This window comes from Tachysurus vachellii, chromosome 5, assembly GCF_030014155.1.
Source record: "Tachysurus vachellii isolate PV-2020 chromosome 5, HZAU_Pvac_v1, whole genome shotgun sequence".
NCBI lineage: Eukaryota > Metazoa > Chordata > Actinopteri > Siluriformes > Bagridae > Tachysurus > Tachysurus vachellii.
In genome coordinates, this window is record NC_083464.1 from 31,927,963 (window position 1) to 31,950,695 (window position 22,733).

The 22,733-nt window shown below is 42.5% G+C and overlaps 1 protein-coding gene across 3 annotated transcripts in view; it reads right to left on the reverse strand.

The window, feature by feature from the left end:
• Window positions 1-456: 456 nt before the first annotated feature.
• triob (trio Rho guanine nucleotide exchange factor b) overlaps window positions 457-22,733 on the reverse strand; it is a 110,068-nt gene continuing 87,791 nt past the window's right edge. For 2 of the 3 annotated variants that reach the window (XM_060871255.1, XM_060871254.1), the window contains 23 exons: window positions 21,525-21,793; window positions 20,436-20,606; window positions 18,015-18,107; window positions 17,762-17,910; window positions 16,378-16,444; window positions 15,917-16,020; window positions 15,051-15,120; window positions 14,826-14,915; window positions 14,636-14,728; window positions 14,256-14,306; window positions 14,083-14,160; window positions 13,139-13,330; window positions 12,702-12,882; window positions 12,125-12,573; window positions 9,267-9,520; window positions 8,428-8,533; window positions 8,183-8,210; window positions 7,912-8,074; window positions 7,280-7,401; window positions 6,177-6,249; window positions 5,526-5,726; window positions 4,735-4,873; window positions 457-4,042 (listed from right to left, as the gene is read on the reverse strand). In XM_060871255.1, the coding sequence (XP_060727238.1) occupies window positions 3,497-4,042; window positions 4,735-4,873; window positions 5,526-5,726; window positions 6,177-6,249; window positions 7,280-7,401; window positions 7,912-8,074; window positions 8,183-8,210; window positions 8,428-8,533; window positions 9,267-9,520; window positions 12,125-12,573; window positions 12,702-12,882; window positions 13,139-13,330; window positions 14,083-14,160; window positions 14,256-14,306; window positions 14,636-14,728; window positions 14,826-14,915; window positions 15,051-15,120; window positions 15,917-16,020; window positions 16,378-16,444; window positions 17,762-17,910; window positions 18,015-18,107; window positions 20,436-20,606; window positions 21,525-21,793 (3,689 nt within the window). In that variant the 3' untranslated portion in view covers window positions 457-3,496. Of the gene's footprint in view, window positions 4,043-4,734; window positions 4,874-5,525; window positions 5,727-6,176; window positions 6,250-7,279; window positions 7,402-7,911; window positions 8,075-8,182; window positions 8,211-8,427; window positions 8,534-9,266; window positions 9,521-12,124; window positions 12,574-12,701; window positions 12,883-13,138; window positions 13,331-14,082; window positions 14,161-14,255; window positions 14,307-14,635; window positions 14,729-14,825; window positions 14,916-15,050; window positions 15,121-15,916; window positions 16,021-16,377; window positions 16,445-17,761; window positions 17,911-18,014; window positions 18,108-20,435; window positions 20,607-21,524; window positions 21,794-22,733 lie in introns of those variants that run through there. The other variant, XM_060871256.1, reaches the window with a different exon arrangement.

Below are 22,733 nucleotides of genomic sequence, written 5' to 3' on the forward strand. Positions count from 1 at the left end.
ATATTCTGCCGTATTACGAATTCATTCTAACCTTCATTAAATGTGTAGTGATCTAGAAAAATCCGTCAGCTGTCTCAGTTATGGGAATCGACCAAAAGTTGTTTTTCTCAGTAAAATAGCAACATCATTTCTTTTAAAAAAAGTAAAAGAAACAGAAATAAATAAAAGATTAAAATAAAATATATCTGCTACCAAAACACTAGTATGGTTTTTAAACGTATTTGTTGTCTGCCTGAAAAGTCTTTAAATTTGTGTTTTCACAGGCTGAACACAAATAACTAATGGAAATGAAACTAGACCGAAGGAAACTCAACGTTCTTAAAAGTGGAGGTATTAAAAAATAAAAAAAAAACACACAAGCTAAAGGTCCACATTAGTAATTTCCATAAAACAACAATGTTCTGGTTTAATCTTAATCCCATTAATATTATGGATCCCGGTCGACTGAAACAAGACAAAAATAAAACAACAGGCATAAAATTACCAATAAATTGTTTTTATGTGTTTAATCTCAATAAAATATATACAGCACAGAATGTGCAAAGGCATGGGTTTCTGTACAAAGAAATTTACACACAAATGTGAGAGCCAAAAGCATTCAAAATGGAATTTAACTGCATGTATAAAATAGGATGTAGCCATGAAGGTCCTCATGGTTGTTCGAATCTTTACAGCTATACATAAGGACAAAATAAATTAGAACGAAACAAAAGAACCGACCTTGTGTTGATCCATGCTTATTAACACGGCTTAAAATTCAGTAAAATCACAACAAACCGGACTTTAAACAGGAAGTAAATGACATTAAAACAACTATAATTAGAGATTAGCCTTGTTTTACAATCTTGAAGGAGCGAATGACAGACATCGTTTATCCATGCAAATATACATCTTATACAAATATTAAAATGCTCAAAGAATGCGTTGAAATTATTGTAGAATGTATCACTACCTCAATTATCTTAGCAATTAAAACAAAAAAAAAAATACACAACAAGACAATAAATAAAGATTAATCTACACAAATGCCTGCATCGTCATTCTTTTTTTTTTGTGTGTAATCATTACTGTGAAACCAGGTTGACTTTGGTATAAGAACAAGGAGAAGTTGTAACATTCAAATCTAAACGAGTGCGACACAAATACAAACAACTTAATACTGAACACAAAGAACTTAGCGAGAAAGAGCCACAAACCGAGACGCATCTGAGACGAGTTTATAGTGGCTTATACACGCATCAGCAGGTTTTAACACCACTGCCAATAAATAACTGCTAAAATCTCAAACATTGCACACAGACAGTTCCAACAGAATACGAGTGCACATTCACGCGACACTCCTGTGTACCTGGTAAGTCAAAGGGCCGTTTCAGTCAACGCAAAAGCATCTGAAAACAAATACATCACCGCAAAGAATTATGAACACTGCCTTAATTATGAACACTGTTAATTTCTTATAATAACTGAAGGTTTATGTTAACAGGGTCATGACACTGTAAAGCAGCAGGTTAATTATTATGAACAGTAAACTACACGAGGAAATGTTTATGATGGAATATTTGCGATTTATTGATTGAAGAAGAAATTCCATCGATCCCAAACATAACTACTAAAGTATCAGGTTTGTTGTTAGCTCATCATCCTACAGCTGCTTTCAATGTCAAATTAATGAGAAATCCAATGTAGAAGAAGTCAAGAACGCGAACAGCGGACGCGACAAGGAGCTAAGCGAAAGAGACGCAGCTAGGCTAGTTAGCGATCTATAAAATGACAAGCATGATGGCTAGATCGAGACGAACTAAAGCGCTGCTGGATCGCAGTCTTTCAGGAAGGATGAAGTAAAGACAATATCACTACAATCAGCGAATGTCAAAAATTACCTACCAAATTAAAAGTTGACCAAAAAGACCATGGACGGTATCAATGCTCACATTAAGCAGACAGATCGATGTGCAAGTCGTTTAGGGTCAAGTTTTCCTCGTTCATTCATTCACTCATTCATCTTCTACCGCTTATCCGAACTACCTCGGGTCACGGGGAGCCTGTGCCTATCTCAAGCGTCATCGGGCATCAAGGCAGGATACACCCTGGACGGAGTGCCAACCCATCGCAGGGCACACACACACACACACACACACACACACACACTCTCATTCACTCACACAATCACACACTACGGACAATTTTCCAGAGATGCCAATCAACCTACCATGCATGTCTTTGGACCGGGGGAGGAAACCGGAGTACCCGGAGGAAACCCCCGAGGCACGGGGAGAACATGCAAACTCCACACACACAAGGTGGAGGCGGGAATCGAACCCCCAACCCTGGAGGTGTGAGGCGAACGTGATAACCACTAAGCCACCGTGACCCCCCCCGTCAATTTTTCCTTTAAGATGGAAATTCAAGTAATGTGTAATGGTGAGAAATCATCAACAAGGCAGATTAAAAACAATACTGAAACATCCAAAGTTTGTAGGTGCAGCTTTACAGCTACAGTTTCTTTATTTCCAACGGATAAAAACGAAATTTAAAAAAAAAATGTACGGATTTGTTCCTCTTACGCGCAGTATTTCCATAAAAACTTGTTCGATGATTCCATACTGTAGCTACAGCAATTCCAGGATGAACAGGAAGCGTGACGCGGAACCAGTTTCATTTCTCTCGCTTTATATATATCATTTTTTTTGTACTCCAAAGAACGTCAAAGATCTCCTTTGCTGTGCTTCTATACATAATTTATACAAAATTCTTTCCTGAATACAGCTATACAGTACTGCAACAACCTGATTCAAAATACTGTCAGAAACAGAAGGCTTGCCCTTTTACTGGCTCATAGAAGAAAACTCTCGAAAAAGTCTCGTTTGTGCTTCTGTGCATTTTTTTTTTTTTTGTACAAAGAGGACATGGAAATGAGGCTGATGTGATCTGGATTCATTTCCAAATTCAGGGTCTAAGGGATTTCAAGGGTTGGGTAACAGTTGTACGAGCAACAGCAGCAGCAGCAGTGTATGAACATCATGCCACTTTACGTGGCTTTAAATTAAAAAGGGCAGGATTCCAGTTGGATTTCCATATAGGAAAGATTTTTGCTCGCATTCTTCCTTCGAAGCTTGGAATTTTCTCCATTTTCAGGGCATCACTGTGGACTCACTCCATTCTATCCAGAGGATAACGGGGTTTCTGGTCATCCGAGTTCCTCCATTCTCCCTCCATCTTCCAAAATCTTGTTTCATATTCATGAAAAAATGTAGAGATCTGGGTTCCTGATGGACGAGATGATTGCTGTGTCTTAATTGCAGTCTCACTCAGACTGAAGGCTCAGAGTCACCGGTTGGCTCCTTTAATTCTTTCACCCTCGAGGAACATTCAGAGCTTCAGGCTTCCTTCCTGCTCTAGGCTCCCTCATACCTGCCTCAGGAACCCGTATCAGTTACACCATTACGTCGCTCAATAGAAGAGGACCAGGACTTAAGGGAGAACCCTCCATTCTCTGTCATGCCTTACCCAGCAGCCGGCTTCTTAAAAATGTCCTCAGGTTATCCATTGGTCTCAGGTCACTCTGGTGCTTTCGCCTCTCAATGAAGGCCACGAGTCGTGCTGTGTCAAGGCGGACCAAACCGGAGGCAGCTCGGGGACGGAGCCATGGCTCACCCTGCAGGCAGGCCTGAGCTGAGGGTCGCCTGGCAGGATCAGAGTGTAATAGCAAGCACACGAAATCTCGTGCTGCTCGGCTCACGCCTCCAAAATAGTCTTCGGGGAAGCTGAAGTCCAGGCGGCAGATGTTCAGGCACGTCTCCTCTGCACTCTCGTCTAAGAACGGGGAGGCACCACTCAGCAACACATAGGCCAGAACACCAGCACTCCAGAGATCAGAAGTCAAAGCCACTGGCTCGCCCAGAACCACTTCAGGTGCGCTGAACTCAGGGCTGCCCACCAGAGGGTGGATGTAGGGGGAAGAGGACAGGATCATGGCATCGCCGAAATCCGTCAGCTTGACAATGGACTGAGCAGATGCCTGCTCCACCACCACATTCTCTGGCTGTAAAAGAAATATTAGATATTATTTAATCTATTGTGCCACCAGGTATTTTCCGTGTTAGTCGTTATCACGACATGGCAAAGACTAGAAGGTTCTGATCCTAAGGTATATATCATCTACACCAAGCTGCCACTATGTGTTGAATGTTAAAACTGGTTTGATATACAAACACATCGTCGCTGTCGGGCGGAAACCTCGTATGTCCAAATTTGGTCAACTTCATATTTTTTCACATATGGATGCTATTGGTCAGTCCCCACGTGGGTCTGTTATTTTTACAAGTTATTAACCAATCTAAAGTCTTGAAAATAGCTTGAACACAAATCTCATAACTCCATTGGACACTTCAACTGTCCACCTCTTCCTCACTCCGTGTGAGAGCTTCACGGCATATTTCTCCTCAAGAAGAGTCGCAACGAATCAACACGTCTTCTGAGGTAAATGTCTTCAAATCACTGGGCTCAAAGAAAAAAAAATCTTGACCCCCGCTAGTTCTGGTGCTCGTCTGACAGGAATTTAGCGCAAGACAATCCACTGCAACGCGGACTAAACCCTGTGTACTGCAGATAAGGTACGGCGTTTTTTTAATGTCCTGAAATATAACGGTTTTGGAGATACGAGGATTCCGTCTGACAGCGACGATATACAAATAATCAATACAAAATACCAAAAATATCTGATCAGACCCTTACCTTCAGGTCGAGATGAGCTATTCTACAGGTATGCAGGTAATGTAAAGCTTCTAATATGTCCCGCAGGTAGAGAGCCACCTTCTCCTCAGTCAGGTTGCCCCAGCACACAATGTAGTCCAGGAGACGACCCTGATCGGCCCTGCAGAGCAACAACAAATTACTTATTTGTCTTATTGATCCGTCCTCTCGCTGATTGTGTTCACTTGTTGCTTGTATTTTTCTCAGTCTGCCAGTTTATACTCTCTGTCTCTCTGTGCTGCCTGTCATTCATGTTTATTGCTTTATCTCACTCACTCATTTAATGGCTCTACACATAACATAATGTTGCACTGCTAACATACTGAGACTACACATCCATCTGTACTATTTCATTCATTCATTCATCTTCTACCACTTATCCGAACTACCTCGGGTCACGGGGAGCCTGTGCCTATCTCAGGCGTCATCGGGCATCAAGGCAGGATACACCCTGGACGGAGTGCCAACCCATCACAGGGCACACACACACACACACACTCTCATTCACTCACACAATCACACACTACAGCATGCATGTCTTTGGACCGGGGGAGGAAACCGGAGTACCCGGAGGAAACCCCCGAGGCACAAGGAGAACATGCAAACTCCACACACACAAGGTGGAGGCGGGAATCGAACCCTGACCCTGGAGGTGTTCTGTACTATTTTACAAACCTAAATGTACACTCACTTTTATCGGCCTTTGCCTTTAGCATGTCTTGAGACTAAAACGATGACCAAATCAGTCAACTTGAGCGATTTGGAGTTCTTACATTTCCAGTACGAGCACATAGCTGGTGGTGGTCTCGAATGTATCGAGCAGGCCCACCACGTTGGGATGCTGCAAGCAGCGAAGCACGTTCAGCTCCCTCATCACCTGCTCACGGCGCATCAGCTTCTTGTTCACCAGCTTCGCTACCACCGAGCGCCGTGAACCTTTCTGCTCGCACCACTTAGCCACGGAGAATCTACCTCTGGAGACACGGTAACAAAATACATAAAAATTGTAACCTGAGTTAAAATAAGCGGCATGTAAAATACAGGGCCATGCAAATATCTTCATTTAGCACTTTAACTTACAGTAGCCTGGAAAATGATATTGTTCTCTAGGTTTACACAATCATTCCTCACAGTGACCAAACTACTGAAGGGGAGGCTACTTCGAACAGAACATGGAAAAGTGGCATGTGTTGAGTTTTAGTGTAAGAGATCGACTCTTCAGTGAGTATCTTAGAGGCACAAACTCATCTGGACTAACAAGTGAGAACCCGATTGAAATATTGGTTACTATGGCTACTTTGCATTTGACATAATTCATGCAAATATTCATTGTAAATCACTTGCAACACACTGACAATTTGTGTGGTCTTCAGACTTTGGGCCTGACTGTGCTTCTGTCAAAAGGGAGATTCGATTCGTCTCACCTTCCGAGCTCCATCACGTCAGTGTAGAGCGACTCAAAATTCTCCTTCCAGATGATTCCATCACCGTAGGTACCTGTGCAAAGCAGTTAAGCAGTCATAAGGCAATGCAGAACTGCTTCACCCTCGGTGATCCACCTCTACGCATTTACTAGAAATTTTGCAAAAAAAAAGAGACACCGTCCATCTTAACTAATTATTTAACTAACTAATTAACTAGTGTCAGGAAATTCTATTTATAGCACTTTTAACGATTCACGTTGTCTCAAAGCAGATTCACAGACGTATAGAAACAGAATGTTTTAGATCTTGAATAAGAGATTTACTTGAATCGTTTTGTGCATTTCGACATATAAATTGAAATATATTTATTTATTTCTCAAGTTTCCTTTTGTGGTTGAAATGTTCTGCAAGCAGACGTGTTTCTGTTGAAGGTTTCCATTAGCTAAATGTCAACACGATGTAAAACACCATCTCGTTATTTGCCCAGAATTAGAGCATTTATTTTGGTAACTTCCTGTTCAAACATCGGTTAGACACTTTTGCTAATGCTTTATTTTATTTTGAGCTTTGAGCACAGGGAACTGACTGAATTCCTCCCACTGCAGACTGGTGAACTCCATCCTGTTGATCCACACTGCAGTTGCCTTCAGTCATCAGTTCGACACTGAAGCACCACAGAGTCCATGTTGTTCGTTCTAGAGTTCGTCTTTGTCTTTGTCCGACCACTGCTATGAGCTGGAGATTTCTGATTGGTGGACTATTCTTAACTTTTCACACTTTGGCCTGGGTTTGAAGACGAAACCCAGTGATGTGGCCTGACATGAAGTAGACTTACTGTCACCATGCCAAAGGTAATTAGTTTCCAGTAGCAGAATGTTCTAAAGTGTTTTTGTCGTCTCTTTTATACCACAGAAACTGGCCAACATTAACACTTTCCATCACTGGCTTTTCTGTTTAAGAACATCTGACTTCTGAGGACGCCTTTGCATCTCCTAATGTTAGATATAAATACGTAACCATGGTGACAGTCAGGCCAAAATTAATTATGACATTAAAATCATAACCATTGTTTTTTGCTACGTGACGATCAAAAGCACCCGCACCTTGCACTCTGAGGCAGGCGGACGTAGTGACCGTCCCGACGTCGTTAGTGGCGGTGCAGGTGTAGGTCCCTCCGTCCTCTGGTGTCACGGGTGAAACGCGCAGGGTCACTTCGCCTGTCTCACTGTGAAGACGGACAGAAGGAGGAAGCGAGAAACGTCTTTAAAAATATTATTGTGAGAACATCAGAAATTTTAGAGAATAGGTTTTGTGGCTAAGTGATTCGTTGGTAGTTCCTTTTACAGCATGGAAGTCAAATGTAGATGCGTGTGATGTGGTAAATATGTTGTTACTATAGAGTGAAGTAATGACCAAAGAGTTGCTTCTATGTCTGTAGAAAAGGAACGCAATAAGAAAACAAAGTTCTTATAAGAATAAGAGGGAAACTATGTGTTTAGATACTAAAATACTATGTATTTACTTAACACTATATCTCACTGGACCAGGGATCATGTGGAGTAAGAAGGAAATAGAAGATTAGAAGATAATAACTGCATGGTGAAAAAAAAATACATGCAGCTCTTCAGTTGAGCTCTGCAGCCACCTAATGGACAAGGCGTGTAATTGCAAGACAAACATTTACAAATGAATTACAGCTGCATGAGTTATGTGACTTGTGTGTCTGTGTGTGTACCTGTGTGTCAGTGTGTATCGTCCTCCGTCGCTCACTGTGCTCTGATCTGGTCCTCGCCAGGAGACCAAGGCTCTCGGCTGACCTCCGAGCTTACAGCGTAAGGTCACGCTGTCTCCACTCTCACATACCAAATCGCTCAGAGGCACCAAGAACTCTGGTGGAACTGAGACACCAAACAGAGAAACAGAATCAGTTTGGCCGTCTTCATCTTTATTTTTCTTCATCTTCTTCTTATTATTCATTATTAACAATTTTATGTCATCGGACCTACCGTCATAGATGTAGTTTGGATTTAGAAGCTAAAAGAGAAAAAAGAAAAGAAAAGTTTTACACATTATCATATGCTGCAGCACTAACTTGAACATCTCACCCTTTCTCTGATGTGTGGCAGAGAAAGAAACTAAATATCCAACACTACTGTACCTGAAGTCCTGTATTCGGTTAACAAGTGAATGTTAGAGGATTGTATAAAATCATTAGCTAAATAAAGATGAAGTTGAACAAAAGCATGAATACCTTTACAGAAACCTTATTCTCCTGCCGACATTCTTTCCTTCCCTCTTTTTCTCTCTTCTCGGATTTGCGGCGGATGCGCAACGCTGTGTGCCAAGACGATGACTTCCTGGGGTTTTTAATGAGAAAGCGAGATATTGGAATGCAAAAAAATTGCATGTCAAACTTTTCATTCATCTTCTACAGCTTATCTGAACTACCTCAGGCGTCATCGGGCATCAAGGCAGGATACACCCTGGACGGAGTGCCAACCCATCACAGGGCACACACACACACACTCTCATTCACTCACACAATCACACACTACGGACAATTTTCCAGAGATGCCAATCAACCTACCATGCATGTCTTGGACCGGGGGAGGAAACCGGAGTACCCGGAGGAAATAGTGTTTCAAAACAGAATTTCATAATGAAGAAAACGTATCTACTCAATTTCTATATAAGTTTTTATCCCCTTATTCTGGGACACATTTATTCATGTTTATGTTAAAACACCTTTTGCTGTTGTTGTACTCGCGGTCACGGACAGACTCGGAAACCTCACATTAAAATTTTGTAATCTATAGTTAACTCTAACTCCGTCCAGGGTGTATCCTGCCTTGATGCCCGATGACGCCTGAGATAGGCACAGGCTCCCCGTGACCCGAGGTAGTTCGGATAAGCGGTAGAAGATGAGTGAGTGAGTGAGTGAGTGAGTTAACTCTAAGTAGAATTTAATACACAGCAGGTCATTTTGTTGTGCTCGCGGTCATGGACGGACTCGGAAACCTCACATTAAAATTTTGTAATATATAGTTAACTTTAAGTAGAATTTAATACACAGCAGGTCATTTTGCATACTTTAGGGTGCTGTTGGTGTAGTCAGAAGCACGGATGGAGGTGTGACCTAGGACGTGGGCGGGGATCCATCCCTCTGCTGCTGGGCCCTGTTCGGTGGGAGCTCGGAAAACCAGGAACATGCTCTGCTGGTTGGAAGCCAGGATCTGCACAGCCTCGCCCTGATGCACGCTGATCTCGTCCTCTTTTAAAGCCACGTAATCCTGGGTCACTAGCATGGTGGACACGCTGCTACTGCTGCTGCTGCTGCTTTCACTCTGACAGCACAACATACACAGAACATTACTAAATATCAGCTTGGTTTGTTCACACAATGTTCCTCTGACTCAATATTTAGTCTGAAGACATGCTTGGTGTCTCACATAGAATCCTAGGATGGGTCTAAGTAAGTTATCTAGTTCACTAGCCAGGCTAATGATCAGGGCCCTGTTAAGGGTTGCGTCTCAATACCTCAATGCACTGCACCAGGGAGCATCAATGCTCACTACGCTCTCTTACTTTGTCTACAAACATAAGTAGCTTGTTATGGTTGCTGTAGTATGGATGGAGGAGTAAATAATCACACTGAGAGGAATTCAGTCATCGGTGTCTGAGCTTGTCTTCAGCCAGGGTATTTATCATTGTCCCAACTACTGTACTGTATGTCAACAACCATAGACTTCTGTTAGATCTTCATGTTAATGCACGCCGTTCTGCCATTTTACCTATTTAATTTAATATTACTTCATACTACAACATACAAAAATTCTTTTCTCCAGTCTGCATTTTCTAGACCTGATTTTTTTTTTCAGGTTTATAAGCAAACACTGTATTCTTTAAAGGCACCGGTCTAAAAGCCCGACTTGGACGCTTTGAGTAACTACGATTGTCTTAGAAGGAACTTTCCTTTGTAGAACTGAACGTTGTCTCATACAGTGAGATAATTACAAAAATCTTTGTGTATAAATGGTGTAACTCAGACAAACAACAGCTTATTGTTCTCGTTAATATGAGGAATAAATTACACCGCAAACGTCTGACGACGATCTCGGTCAAGGGGGGAATTGTATTGTGTGTAAATGCTTCTTAGCTGAGGGTGATCTCACAGTTGGAGTGCCGTTTTTATCTCTCTGATATTATAGTTACAAATTTATAATACATTTGAAACACAGGTATCATTAAAATACTTGAGACATCATGTTCTGTGGGTCTTTTAGATTATTCTAGATAAAAATCTACATTTCTTTTAATCCAATTCTAATCTCTCAACCTGTTACATGAACACATTCGCATACGTCTAGAATACTCCGAGTTGCATCGTCTAAATTTCCTGAAGACATTTTAATTCTGTTGTCTTTCTTTGGAATGATATTTTGATGCTGATTGATGAAACCTTCAACCTTTTTACTTTGTCAGTAAAAAAACCCCCAACGTGAATAATTAACACAAAAGAGCTACACGGTTTAAAGGTGGGGTCTCCGATGTTTGAAAGCCAATGTTGACATATAAAATCACCAAAACAAACACGCCCCTAACCCAAACGGGTCCCACCCCTGTATCGATAGCTCCGCCCACACGTACATACGTAACCCAGACGACTAACGGAAAGAAATGTGTCTTTATCATAGCTGAAGTGAAGAACAACACGATTGTAGATAAACAAACAAGCAAAAATGACACACAAACATAATCATGTAAAGGACAAAGACATATATTAGTTCTGTGTAACAAAACAAAACCAACGTTACTCACCTATCGAGAAGGAAAAAAGCGCCTCGGCGTCTTAAGTAAAGTTGGTCACATATTCACAGATTGGAGTTTCCCGAGTCAATAACTCCTGAGCTAAACACTGTTACTACACAAAACACGGTTGTAGCTGCGTCTCTACATTACTACGATAGAAAAGAGGTGTTATTTGTGTAGTAACAGTGTTTAGCTCAGGAGTTATTGACTCAGGAAACTCCAATCTGTGAATATGTGACCAACTTCCTGCTCCTTCAGTTCTCTCCAGCGCTGGAAAGCTGATCCTATATTAACACGTCCTACTTCTTACCTTATCGTAAGTCTTTCTTCTCTTTCTTTCTTTGTTTTTATCCTCCATGTCAATGTTAAAACCGCTTTCTGCTAATGTCACACATGCGCACTGAACACTCTCTCCGCCCATATCGACAAGCCCCGCCCCTTTCTGCTCATTGGCTACACGTTCGTTTTGAATTTTGTTTTTGATTTGTTTATTATTCGGCCCGACTCAGTTTTCTGAAGCATTTCTCAAACATCGGAGACCCCACCTTTAATTAGCACCGTTATTGTGAAATCACCCCAAACTGTTTCTTTTATTTATAGTTATTGTATTGTAGTCCATCGTAAATTATAGTTGCCAAATTAAAGAAACAGAAACAAATGTGTTAATATATAGAGTTGACATACTGTATATTGTGTGTTTGCGTGTATAAAGCATGTAGAGAATGTTTAGTGGCATGAAAGCAAGGCATCAGTTGAGTCAGGAAGCTTCTCTTCATTAAGCAGCTTTACTTTAACGGCATCTTCTTCTTTATGGCATCTCACACCTTTCCAGGTTTGTTCAAAGCAACAGTGGCAGCAGACTGATTAGAAACAGCCAAAAGAAGAATGTTAGTACGGGTTAGACTGCTTTCTTGGATTGAGATCTTTCTACAGTAGAAGTACAAATAGCAGAGGACAGACGTGTAGAATTTTGAAGAACACTGAAGAAGCCAAGCGTTTTCCAGTTTAGCAGTGGGGTGAAGACAAGCTTAGGCCATTTTAGCCAGCAAGGAATTTCTCTGGTTTCGGAACACATCCCGTAAGGAAGGTTAGTAGGAAGCCAAAGATAAGCCTGGGTTAGGAGAGAGTCGGGTCCTTACCCCGTTGCTGTGAAGGGAGTGCTCGCTGGCTGAGGAGCATGTGCTGACCCGGTCCGTTTCCTTGCGCTTCTGGTTCTGCTCTGGAACTGAAGCCCAAATGGAGGACGAGGAGGTTTTGATGCTAGAGTGGCATGAACTCGGGGTGTTTGTAGAAGGCGAGATTAGTGGTGAAGGAAGCCCTGATCGAGGTCTGGATAAAGCGAGGGACATTGGGGACACAGCAGGTCGAGGAACTGAGCGGGTCTCCTCTCGTTGATCATTCAAGGGGACCTCGAGCGGGTGTGTCCCGAACGTCTCAGGGAACGTACCTGATGCTGATGGGGGGTGGGGCTGCATGGGTTGTGGAATTCTGGATCCACGAGGTCGGGAGCCCATGGGGACGCTGGTGCCTGGGTTGGAAGTGCTTGCGCCCACATGGTTCCGCTGGTACTCGATGGGAGACGTTAGTGCTGTGCAACAGAAAAACAAAGTTTTAAATAAAAATCTAGAATAAGAAGCACGTATCTGTATTTGACCCTTGCTATAGAATGCATTGCTGAAAACATTGTGCCCTAATCCTTATATAGAAGTGTGTTACCATTGAGGAAGTTCCTCTGGTTTTCCAGGATGCTGCTGATCTGTTGTACCCATGTATGGCACACGGCCGGGGTAGATGAGTGAAGGGCGAAGCGCTCTGTGACACCTGTGGATGACCGCGATGTGAGAGTGAACCTACAGGGGTCGCTGTCTGAAATCTCCTCCAGACCCAGCCAACTGACCTGCAACCGACAGACACACAAAACCTCATTTTCCAAATCATTGAAGTTTAAAATCATACTGAAAAGTGACACGTCCTGCATTTTATCTGTTTATTGTTTATTAGTGTAGTGTTATGTTGTGTAACCGTATTGGCAACCAGCATACAGACAGTGTTTTACCCACACAGCTGCATGTCTTTTGCGATTGGACGTTTCCATTTGCCAATGGTTTGGTTAATATTTTATGCATCAAACATGCCAACGAAAAAAATCTCACCTTGATGCTGCTTTTGAACAGAAAGCCTGGAGTAGAGAAGCCCTTCTTCTTATCCAGAGGCTCACTGAAGATGACGATCTGCTCGAAGAGGAAGACGCGCCTCTCCTTGGCCCGGGAGAGTAGGCTGGAGTCCTGATCTGACACCATGAACGTGTCTTGGAGGAGGAGCCGGCCCTGAGCTACGATTTTACCCTAACCACACACGGAAAAAAAAAAAAATCAGAACAAATCTCAAATGAGGTTTTACACACGATAATAAATAATACGAGGAGCCCTGAGGAGCCTGAGATGGTTGAAGAGTGTTATGCTGGTGGTTTCATTATCTTAGCGGAATTTGTTGATTCTGGAACCAAGATCACACAGCAATGAAGCTCGTGTACATCAACAGAGCCCTTTGCAATCATTTATTTAAAGGCTTCAATATCTCTCAACAAACTGTCCGCCTGAAAAACTCATCCATATCGTCGCTGTCAGGCGGAATCCTCGTATTTTTCAGGACATTAAAAAAACGCCGTACCTTATCTGCAGTACACAGGGTTTAGTCCGTGTTGCAGTGGATTGTCTTGCGCTAAATTCCTGTCCTCAGACGAGCACCAGAACTAGCGGGGGTCAAGATTTTTTTTCTTTGAGCCCAGTGTTTTGAAGACATTTACCTCAGAAGACGTGTTGATTCGTTGCGACTCTTCTTGAGGAGAAATATGCCGTGAAGCTCTCACACGGAGTGAGGAAGAGGTGGACAGTTGAAGTGTCCAATGGAGTTATGAGATTTGTGCTCAAGCTATTTTCAAGACTTTAGATTGGTTAATAACTTGTAAAAATAACAGACCCACGTGGGGACTGAGCAATAGCATCCATATGTGAAAAAATATGAAATTGACCAAATTTGGACATACGAGGTTTCCGCCCGACAGCCACGATATGGTGAAATGGTAAAAGAGACTTACATCGAAGCCCTGGAGACGTCCCACGTTCATCATATCGTTGCAGCGTTTGGGTACAACACACATCACCTCCACTGCTTTCTGTAAAACATGGATACAAAATACAGCTTTTTATGGAATGAAACAAACAAAAAAAGACTCAAGGGTGAGACAGTGTAATGAAAAGGAAAATGTACCTCTAATTCTGCTGTATCAGTACAAGCCTTTTTGGAGAACTTTAGGAAATCCTGAAGCAGGAAATGAGCAGATTTCATCTCATTGCAATAAGCAACAAACCGTCAGAGCAAATTAACGGCAAGACACCTACTTCTATAAGTCATGCATTTAATTATGTATCGCAGTTGAGATTCTATCTTGGTTTATTTCCTTTCTAGTATTAAGTTTTATATGCTTCTGTAATTGTGAATGTACCAAACGTCACATACTAGTTTAACTGTCTATAAAAGTCTCCGATGTCAGTGCACGCAGTCATTCTATAGCAGTGTTATAAAACATCATTACGTCTCATCCCCAGGCACCACAGTAAGAGTGTATGAGGCAGAATGACACCCCTCACCTTTAACAGAAGCTGGTACTTCATAATCCTCTGCACAGGTTTGATAAGTAAGTCTGTGAGCTGCAGCCTGTGGCCCAAGCGCTGCTTTAGATCCTGTCAAAAGACATAAAACTTTCGATATGCAAGCAGGTCCCATTAAAAAAAAAAATCATGAATAGATGACGTGTTGATTCAGTCCTTTGGTTCTTACCTCAAAATACGTGTCTATGTACTCGGATACAATGTGCTCAGATTTGGGTTTGTTCTGACAGTAGACGATGTACATGTGTAATCTGCGTTCCTGTGAAACAATCCGACATTATCAAGATAAAAAATATCAAATGTGTGTATACAGATAAACAAGATTTAAATAATCTTATGACAGCAACATGCGCTACCGCTAAGATGTAAAAGCCCAGTGGGAAGTGATACGTACATGTTTGATGAACAAGGGTGCGAGCCTATTGGGATCGTCCAGGCACTTTTCCAGTTCACCCAGAAAGAAGCTACGGAAAGATTAATAATAAAAAAAACATGTATCGGGGAAGTTGTGCTTAAAGACTGCATATCTACATTAAGTACAAAACAAACTTTCACAATATTTAAAGTAAAACTGATCTGATGGATCTAGATTTTCAGCCAAATCATACAGATCCTCATTAGGCATTAAAGCTCTGTAATGCTTTTAAACTCTACACAGTTTGGATCCACATCAGGTACAATTCACTCTCTCACTCATCTTCTACCGCTTATCCGAACTACCTCGGGTCACGGGGAGCCTGTGCCTATCTCAGGCGTCATCGGGCATCAAGGCAGGATACACCCTGGACGGAGTGCCAACCCATCACAGGGCACACACACACACACACACACACACACTCTCATTCACTCACACAATCACACACTACGGACAATTTTCCAGAGATGCCAATCAACCTACCATGCATGTCTTTGGACCGGGGGAGGAAACCGGAGTACCCGGAGGAAACCCCCGAGGCACGGGGAGAACATGCAAACTCCACACACACAAGGTGGAGGCGGGAATCGAACCCCCAACCCTGGAGGTGTGAGGCGAACGTGCTAATTATGGTATACAGTAATATTTAAAATCTGAACACACTGTCTGCAAACGTTGGCCCAAAATAAAGACATGTGCAGTATCCACTGTAGCCATGGAGACTAGGATGTGAAGGGATCTATTATTTTACCTTCCTCTGAGGATTCCTTACACGCATCTTTAAAAATGTAAAATATACAGGTGGCTGGAAAACCCACTACTGTGTGCCAGCATGTTGGACCTACTCTTTGTGCCAGTCATAGATCTGATGAATGTTTCCGAACACAATCTTGTCTTTGCCCTTCATGTCATCTGGAACCCCCTCCTCCTTCATTCGGCTCATGTAGCCCTGAAAAGACAAGGAGAGTCCAAGAACGTCGTTACCAGGGAGACAATGGAATAGACGTCAAGCATGCAGTGGCACATCTGAGGAGGTGGCACCACCCACAGCCAGCAGTTCACTTCCTGTTCCAAGCCTTCACATAAGAATGGCTGTGTGAGACAGTTCTGTGACATTTTCAAACTACACACATGTCCATGAGGTTTGAAAAGGATGAGTCATCGGATTCAACCGAACGCTTGACTGTATAATTATCCACATCCTGCTACACACAGCTTCCTATACTTTCCCAGTGCTAACAGGGATCAGATGACCTCTGAATCTAATTCTAGTCACCACAGTCCTTTGGTTTGACCTCATTCTTACCTCCACCACCGCGCCCAGGTCTCTAACATAGTCTCGCTCTGTCTCAACCAGCTCCAAAAGTACATAGCTGCAAAGAGATAGAGACAAGGGTAAATAAGGACATCCAAACATTCTGCACAATCATTCTCTCAGAACCTCACCAGAAACATGCAGCAGACTTTACTGACAAAAAAATCTGTAATACACCTAGTGCAGAAAGACTAATCTAAATCCAGGCCTGATTTATGATCTGATGAGTGGTGAGTAATAGACAGTACAGTACAGTATATCTCATTAAAGCTACTGTATCTGCATCTTAATTCAGTAAAGATGGGGTTAGAACTACTTTGAACTAGTGGTCAGGTTTGTTAGCAAGCTAGATAACATTTGCTAAATGATTATACTGTGTACTTTAAAGAAGTATTAATATTTGCTGGATAACCTTAACCTAAATATTAGAATGTTTTTCAAACCACTATTTCAAGCAGTACATTAAACCAAGTGTGTCGTAGCCCCCTGGCAGACCTGCCAACCTTGGAAAAGATTTTTGAGTAGTAACTAAAATAAAGAGTATAACGTTATGTGCGTGATCGTTTGTGTATAATAATATCTGCATACTATTTTAACAACTCTTTATGTATTGGCATAAATTAGATCTAATGAACTAAACAGTAACTTCATATCTGACAACACATACATGTGTTAATTTTCTCAGCAACAATGCGAGACTCTAGACTTCACTATGGTTCTGACTGACTGATCATATAATAATACGTCCCTCATCAGTTCTACTTTCTGCTTCTATTTCCCTGCTTTTCACAAAAAAAAATCTGATGTCCATCAGATGTGATCTACAGGAGTCAGTAACAATTGAAGACGGACAGAGACAGATGAAAACCACATTCGTTTTGACGGCTCTCCGCTTGTAGCGTTGAAGAGTTTTAAACTGGCGCTATGATTGGTCGAATAATTTTCCCAGGTTGCTGCCCAATGCGGTTCCACCCATAGGCGCATTGCCTGGTGCGCAAATGCACAGACAGTTGAACTCAAAGGCATCAATGGTTTTTTACAATGCGTATTTTAAAGTGACAAATCGTAGCAGCGTACTTTGATGTCTAAATGCGTATCTGCTACACAAAATGCATAAAGGTTGGCAGGTCTGCCCTGGACTTTTGATTCTGTATCTCAAATGAACAGGACTAGTTTACATTTATGGCATTTAGCAGACCCCCTTATCCAGAGTGACGAGCAACTGAGGGTTAAGGGCCTTGCTCAGGGGACCAGCAGTGGCAGCTTGGTGGACCTGGGGTTCGAACCCATGACCTTCAGTAGCCCAACACCTTAACCACTGAGCTACCACATCCCTACTAGTTAACCCTGGGATAAGCACCCAGTAGGTGCTTACTGGCGCTTTTTGAGTATGCTTGTTTTGCGTTCATCCATCTCCTCTGCGGGTGAAGAAGAAGAGAGCAGGGAGTTATCTGAAGGTTTACAGGAGGGACTGTTGTTGTCCACATGATCGATTGAGAGGGAACTTGGCCGATCCTCCAGACTCTGGGAGACAAAAAGATAATACAGAGAAAAGAGGAGTAGAGTCGCAGAACTGGATACGGAAAATAATTAAGTTTACACAATATACAGTAAGATACACAGCATACCATCTTGCTCTTTACAAGTTCTTCAATGGCACTGACGAGTTCAGCAGCACTGGGGGTTTCTGAACTGCTGGGCCGCCCGGGAAGACGTGAAGCCTGAGGGTAGAGAGGTAACTGTAAGGGTCTGAAATTGACCCATTCCTAAACCTGCCTTATTTTCTTGCCCTGCCAAGCACCACTTAGCAATCGTTGCTATCCAATATTGCCTTAATCAAGCTTTTAGTACTGTATGTGGTACACCAGGACATTCTGTAGACATCATTTAAGGGAGAAACACATGAAGCCCTGACACAGAGAGTGCAGTGGGGGGTTCATTATATTATTTTATTCATATTATATTATATTAGATTACATTCGATTTATCAATTATTATTATTATTATTATTATTATTATTATTATTATTATTACAGCAATTCTTTTTTATTTTTCAGTAAGTGATGTATCCTGGTCAAGGTTATAATTTATCCTACGTCTTTCCCGGAGCAACTGGTGTAAGAAGCAAATGGGAATATAGCATGGATAGGTTGCCAGTTCATGACCTAGGGGGAATTTAGATATGCCAAGCCACTGGCAGAGGAAAGCAGAGGAACTGTAACCTGAGCATCAGATGAAACCTGATCCTTGGGACTATGGAGTTAGGGATCAGGACAATGCTACCTGCTGCACCACTGTGCCACAAAAGCCAACCCCAAACAAAGTCTGCTTTGGATTGGATTGCTAATGAGTGTCACTTAATGACAACCTGGCTAAAGTTTGTTCTGTCTGCTCAGTCGTTCATGTGTCAGCTACAAACTGAGGGGGTAAGCATGCACTTTTGCAGATACACTTGACAACCAGCCTCACAGGGCAGCTGTCATTTACCGAGAAAACACTTTTGCTGTCTTGGATTTCTTGCTATGGTTAGCTTTGCCAGAGATATGGATGACACTGTCTATTTTTAAATCCTTAACCTTAAATCAGATCAATTATTCTTTGTAGTAGGTGCTTAATCAAGAAACCTGACCTGTCCTAGATATCAACAGTAACCAAGTTTGGGCAGGGTTTGGGATCAGTCAGATGGGTGTAAACATTCATTCACTCATCTTCTACCGCTTATCCGAACTACCTCGGGTCACGGGGAGCCTGTGTCTATCTCAGGCGTCATCGGGCATCAAGGCAGGATACACCCTGGACGGAGTGCCAACCCATCGCAGGGCACACACACACACTCTCATTCACTCACACAATCACACACTACGGACAATTTTCCAGAGATGCCAATCAACCTACCATGCATGTCTTTGGACCGGGGGAGGAAACCGGAGTACCCGGAGGAAACCCCCGAGGCACGGGGAGAACATGCAAACTCCACACACACACAAGGTGGAGGCGGGAATCGAACCCCCAACCCTGGAGGTGTGAGGCGAACGTGATAACCACTAAGCCACCGTTGCCCCCCCGGGTGTAAACATCCGTCTACTAATTTATTGAATTCATATAATTTAATATTAGCTTCTTAAGGTGGTTGATGTCGCTGACATGATCAGAACCGCTGTCTCCAACAGTCATTGGCATTACACTCAACACACAATTTTTTGTAATAGTTCATCATGTTTATCAAACTTGCTATACATTTATTAGTCCAGAGTAAACAGATTCTCACCGTTGCAGTTCATCAAGGTGGGACAGTGGCCGGGTCCGAGACTTGTTAGCCAATAAGGTGTCAATTACAAGGTTTAGGTTGGGGCTTGATTTGAAAGGTTTTTAGGTTTATGGAAATACAGGTATTGGTAGTACACATGATTTCCTACTGAATGTTGTGGTACATGCTTTAAATACTCCAGTAAAGGGAAGGGGACATTTGGTCCAATAGGGTTTAGGTTTAGCTGTGACCAGGTCTGACCAATCAAAACCTTGGTCAATGGGCAAAGGAACAAAATCAGAAACTCAAGGCATTTAAAGAAATGAAAGGAATAAGGGATTAAGAAAAAATGAAGGGTTAAGAATAAGACTGGCTTTGCTGGAAAAGGAAGCTACATGGAGAGGTATGGAAACTGAGACAAAACAGACACAGAACAACAATCATCCAAATGTTGTGAGATAAAACTGGATAACAAACAACAGACAAAAAGTCAATAGTATATGAAGAAAAAGATGAAAAAAATAGAAGTTTTAGCGCGATGTTTGGGAAAAACTGTCACGACCATTAACTTAACCTCTGTTGTCTATCCACAATAGAGAAATCAGCCTGATTGACTTAGTCTTTATCAGTTCCCTAAGTATGTAATGTACACATCCATGAAAACAGGATTTCCACAGTGATATACATTCACTAGTGATATACTACCTAAACATATCAGAATTCTATATGTTGGTATTGCTATACATTAAATATACATTAAATTAGCTTAATAAGTGCTAGAGGTGGAGGAGAGGTGCGTTACCTTATCATCCTGCGAGTCCTGATGGAGGAGGCTGTGCTGTTGGATGGCCATTGGTGGTGGCAACGGCACAGCATCGGCACCCTCTTCACCCTCTTCCTCCCCACAGCTCTGCATGCCCGAAGATGATGATTTGGAAAGTGTGCCGCTGCTCAGGCCCTCATATCTCATCCTCTGTAGAGGTATAAAAGGAGACGGAAAATGAGAAAGAGTCTGTGCTTTAAATCAAATGCTGATTTATGCTATTTGAATATGTCGTATAAAAAAGCCCTAGAAAATACAGACCCTAATAACGGAACACTCCAAACAAGGTGGCAGTCCATCGCAGGGCACAATCACACAACCATTCACATACTACGGGCAATTTAGAGATGGCAAAAGACTACAACAAATAGCTTTGTACTGTGGTGAAAACTAGAGTAGCCAAAGCATGGGGAGGAGTCAGATCCCAACCGCAGAGGTGCGGGGCATTGTGCTAACCACTAAGCCCTTGTGCCCTGATATAACTTTACCAAAGGTCATTGAATTAAGTCCCATAAGAGTCCTGCCCCCTAGAAATTTTATGTATTTTACATATTATTCTACAGATATTCTAAAGATCACCCAGAGTCTCTCATCTCACTCATCTTCTACCGCTTATCCAAACTACCTCGGGTCACGGGGAGTCTGTGCCTATCTCAGGCGTCATCGGGCATCAAGGCAGGATACACCCTGGACGGAGTGCCAACCCATCACAGGGCACACACACACACTCTCATTCACTCACACAATCACACACTAGGGACAATTTTCCAGAGATGCCAATCAACCTACCATGCATGTCTTTGGACCGGGGGAGGAAACCGGAGTACCCGGAGGAAACCCCCGAGGCACGGGGAGAACATGCAAACTCCACACACACACACAAGGTGGAGGTGGGAATCGAACCCCCAACCCTGGAGGTGTGAGGCGAACGTCCTAACCACTAAGCCACTGTGCCCCATCACCCAGTCTCTTTTTCTGGAAATCTAATCATTAGCCTTTTCTAATCTTAGATGAATTAAAAACAGATTATTTCCGACATGCCTTTTCATTTTTGTCTTGGCCTCTTACCTCCTCGACAGTCTCGTCTTGTGGCGTCGCCGCGTTTTCGTCCGAGTCCCTTTGCGCTTCGCCGCTCTTGCGGTTCTTCTTGTGCTTATGTGCGAGTTTTTTAGCGTGTGCATCTGCTTTACCGCTGCTAAGACGCCGTACTGGGCTCGTCAACCACTTGCGAAGGGTGTTTCCGGGACGCTTGGCACCGGGCGAGCCATGCAGGTGCCCTGGCTGCAGGGTGGCGCTGCCTGATATTCCCCCTTCATTACTTGACACAGAGAGGGTGTCTGGAAACAAGTATGTAAGGGGTGAATATGCTGCAATTTAAATAATGCATTCATATTAAAGTGTTATGCGGTATTATTGAGTATACATGAGATACATACAAATGGCAGATATTCTAAAATAATTAACAAGGTGGAAGAAGAACCGCAAAACACTCAAGACGTTCAACTCACCACATGGTGACAGGGTGTTATGCTGTTCTGTAACCATAACCCATGACTAATGACTAAGTAAATATACTGTATATAGTCTGCGTTCAAGTTGTTATCTCTGATCGTTGCCATGGTTACAGTGCAACATTCAGTAGTTCCTGAACGGTATCGAGACCCTTCGAGAGTCTGTAGACACGTTTTCTACCTCATGTGTTTTCAGGAGGTTTTTCCTTCACACCGTCACCTCTGGCTTGCTCATTAGGGATCTAGATCTAGACCCACATACAGTATATCTAAAGCCGCTTTATTGTATGAATATTTAAGAGTACGCCCCAAACGTCTTCTCATACACAGTACGTACACTATAGTGTGAGACTGTATGCTTTGACGCCAGAGACTCTGAACCAAACACTGCACAGCTATTTTTAGTTGACTGCGCAGTTTTCTCTTTCTATCTCTTCTCAGAAGGGAGATTTTTTTTTTTTTTAACTTCGATGCTGCAGCCTTTGAGCTGAACAAACTTGAACCTTATGTAAAGCTTGTGTAAGTCGTTCTGCATTCTAACAACCTCTATGATCTCTGTTAAAATCACAGATCTCAAATAAACCCTGTGTTTTTTTTTGGAAGTTGATAAACTGGAAGCTTTATTTCTGGGATGGTTGATACTGTAATAGGGTCTTTACACCTGGAGTGTAAAATGTGCACGGTTTCTCAACATGGATAATATACTGGGGAAAAAAAGACCTACAGGATGTCAACAATGTCTGAATGGTGTCGGGGAAAAACATCT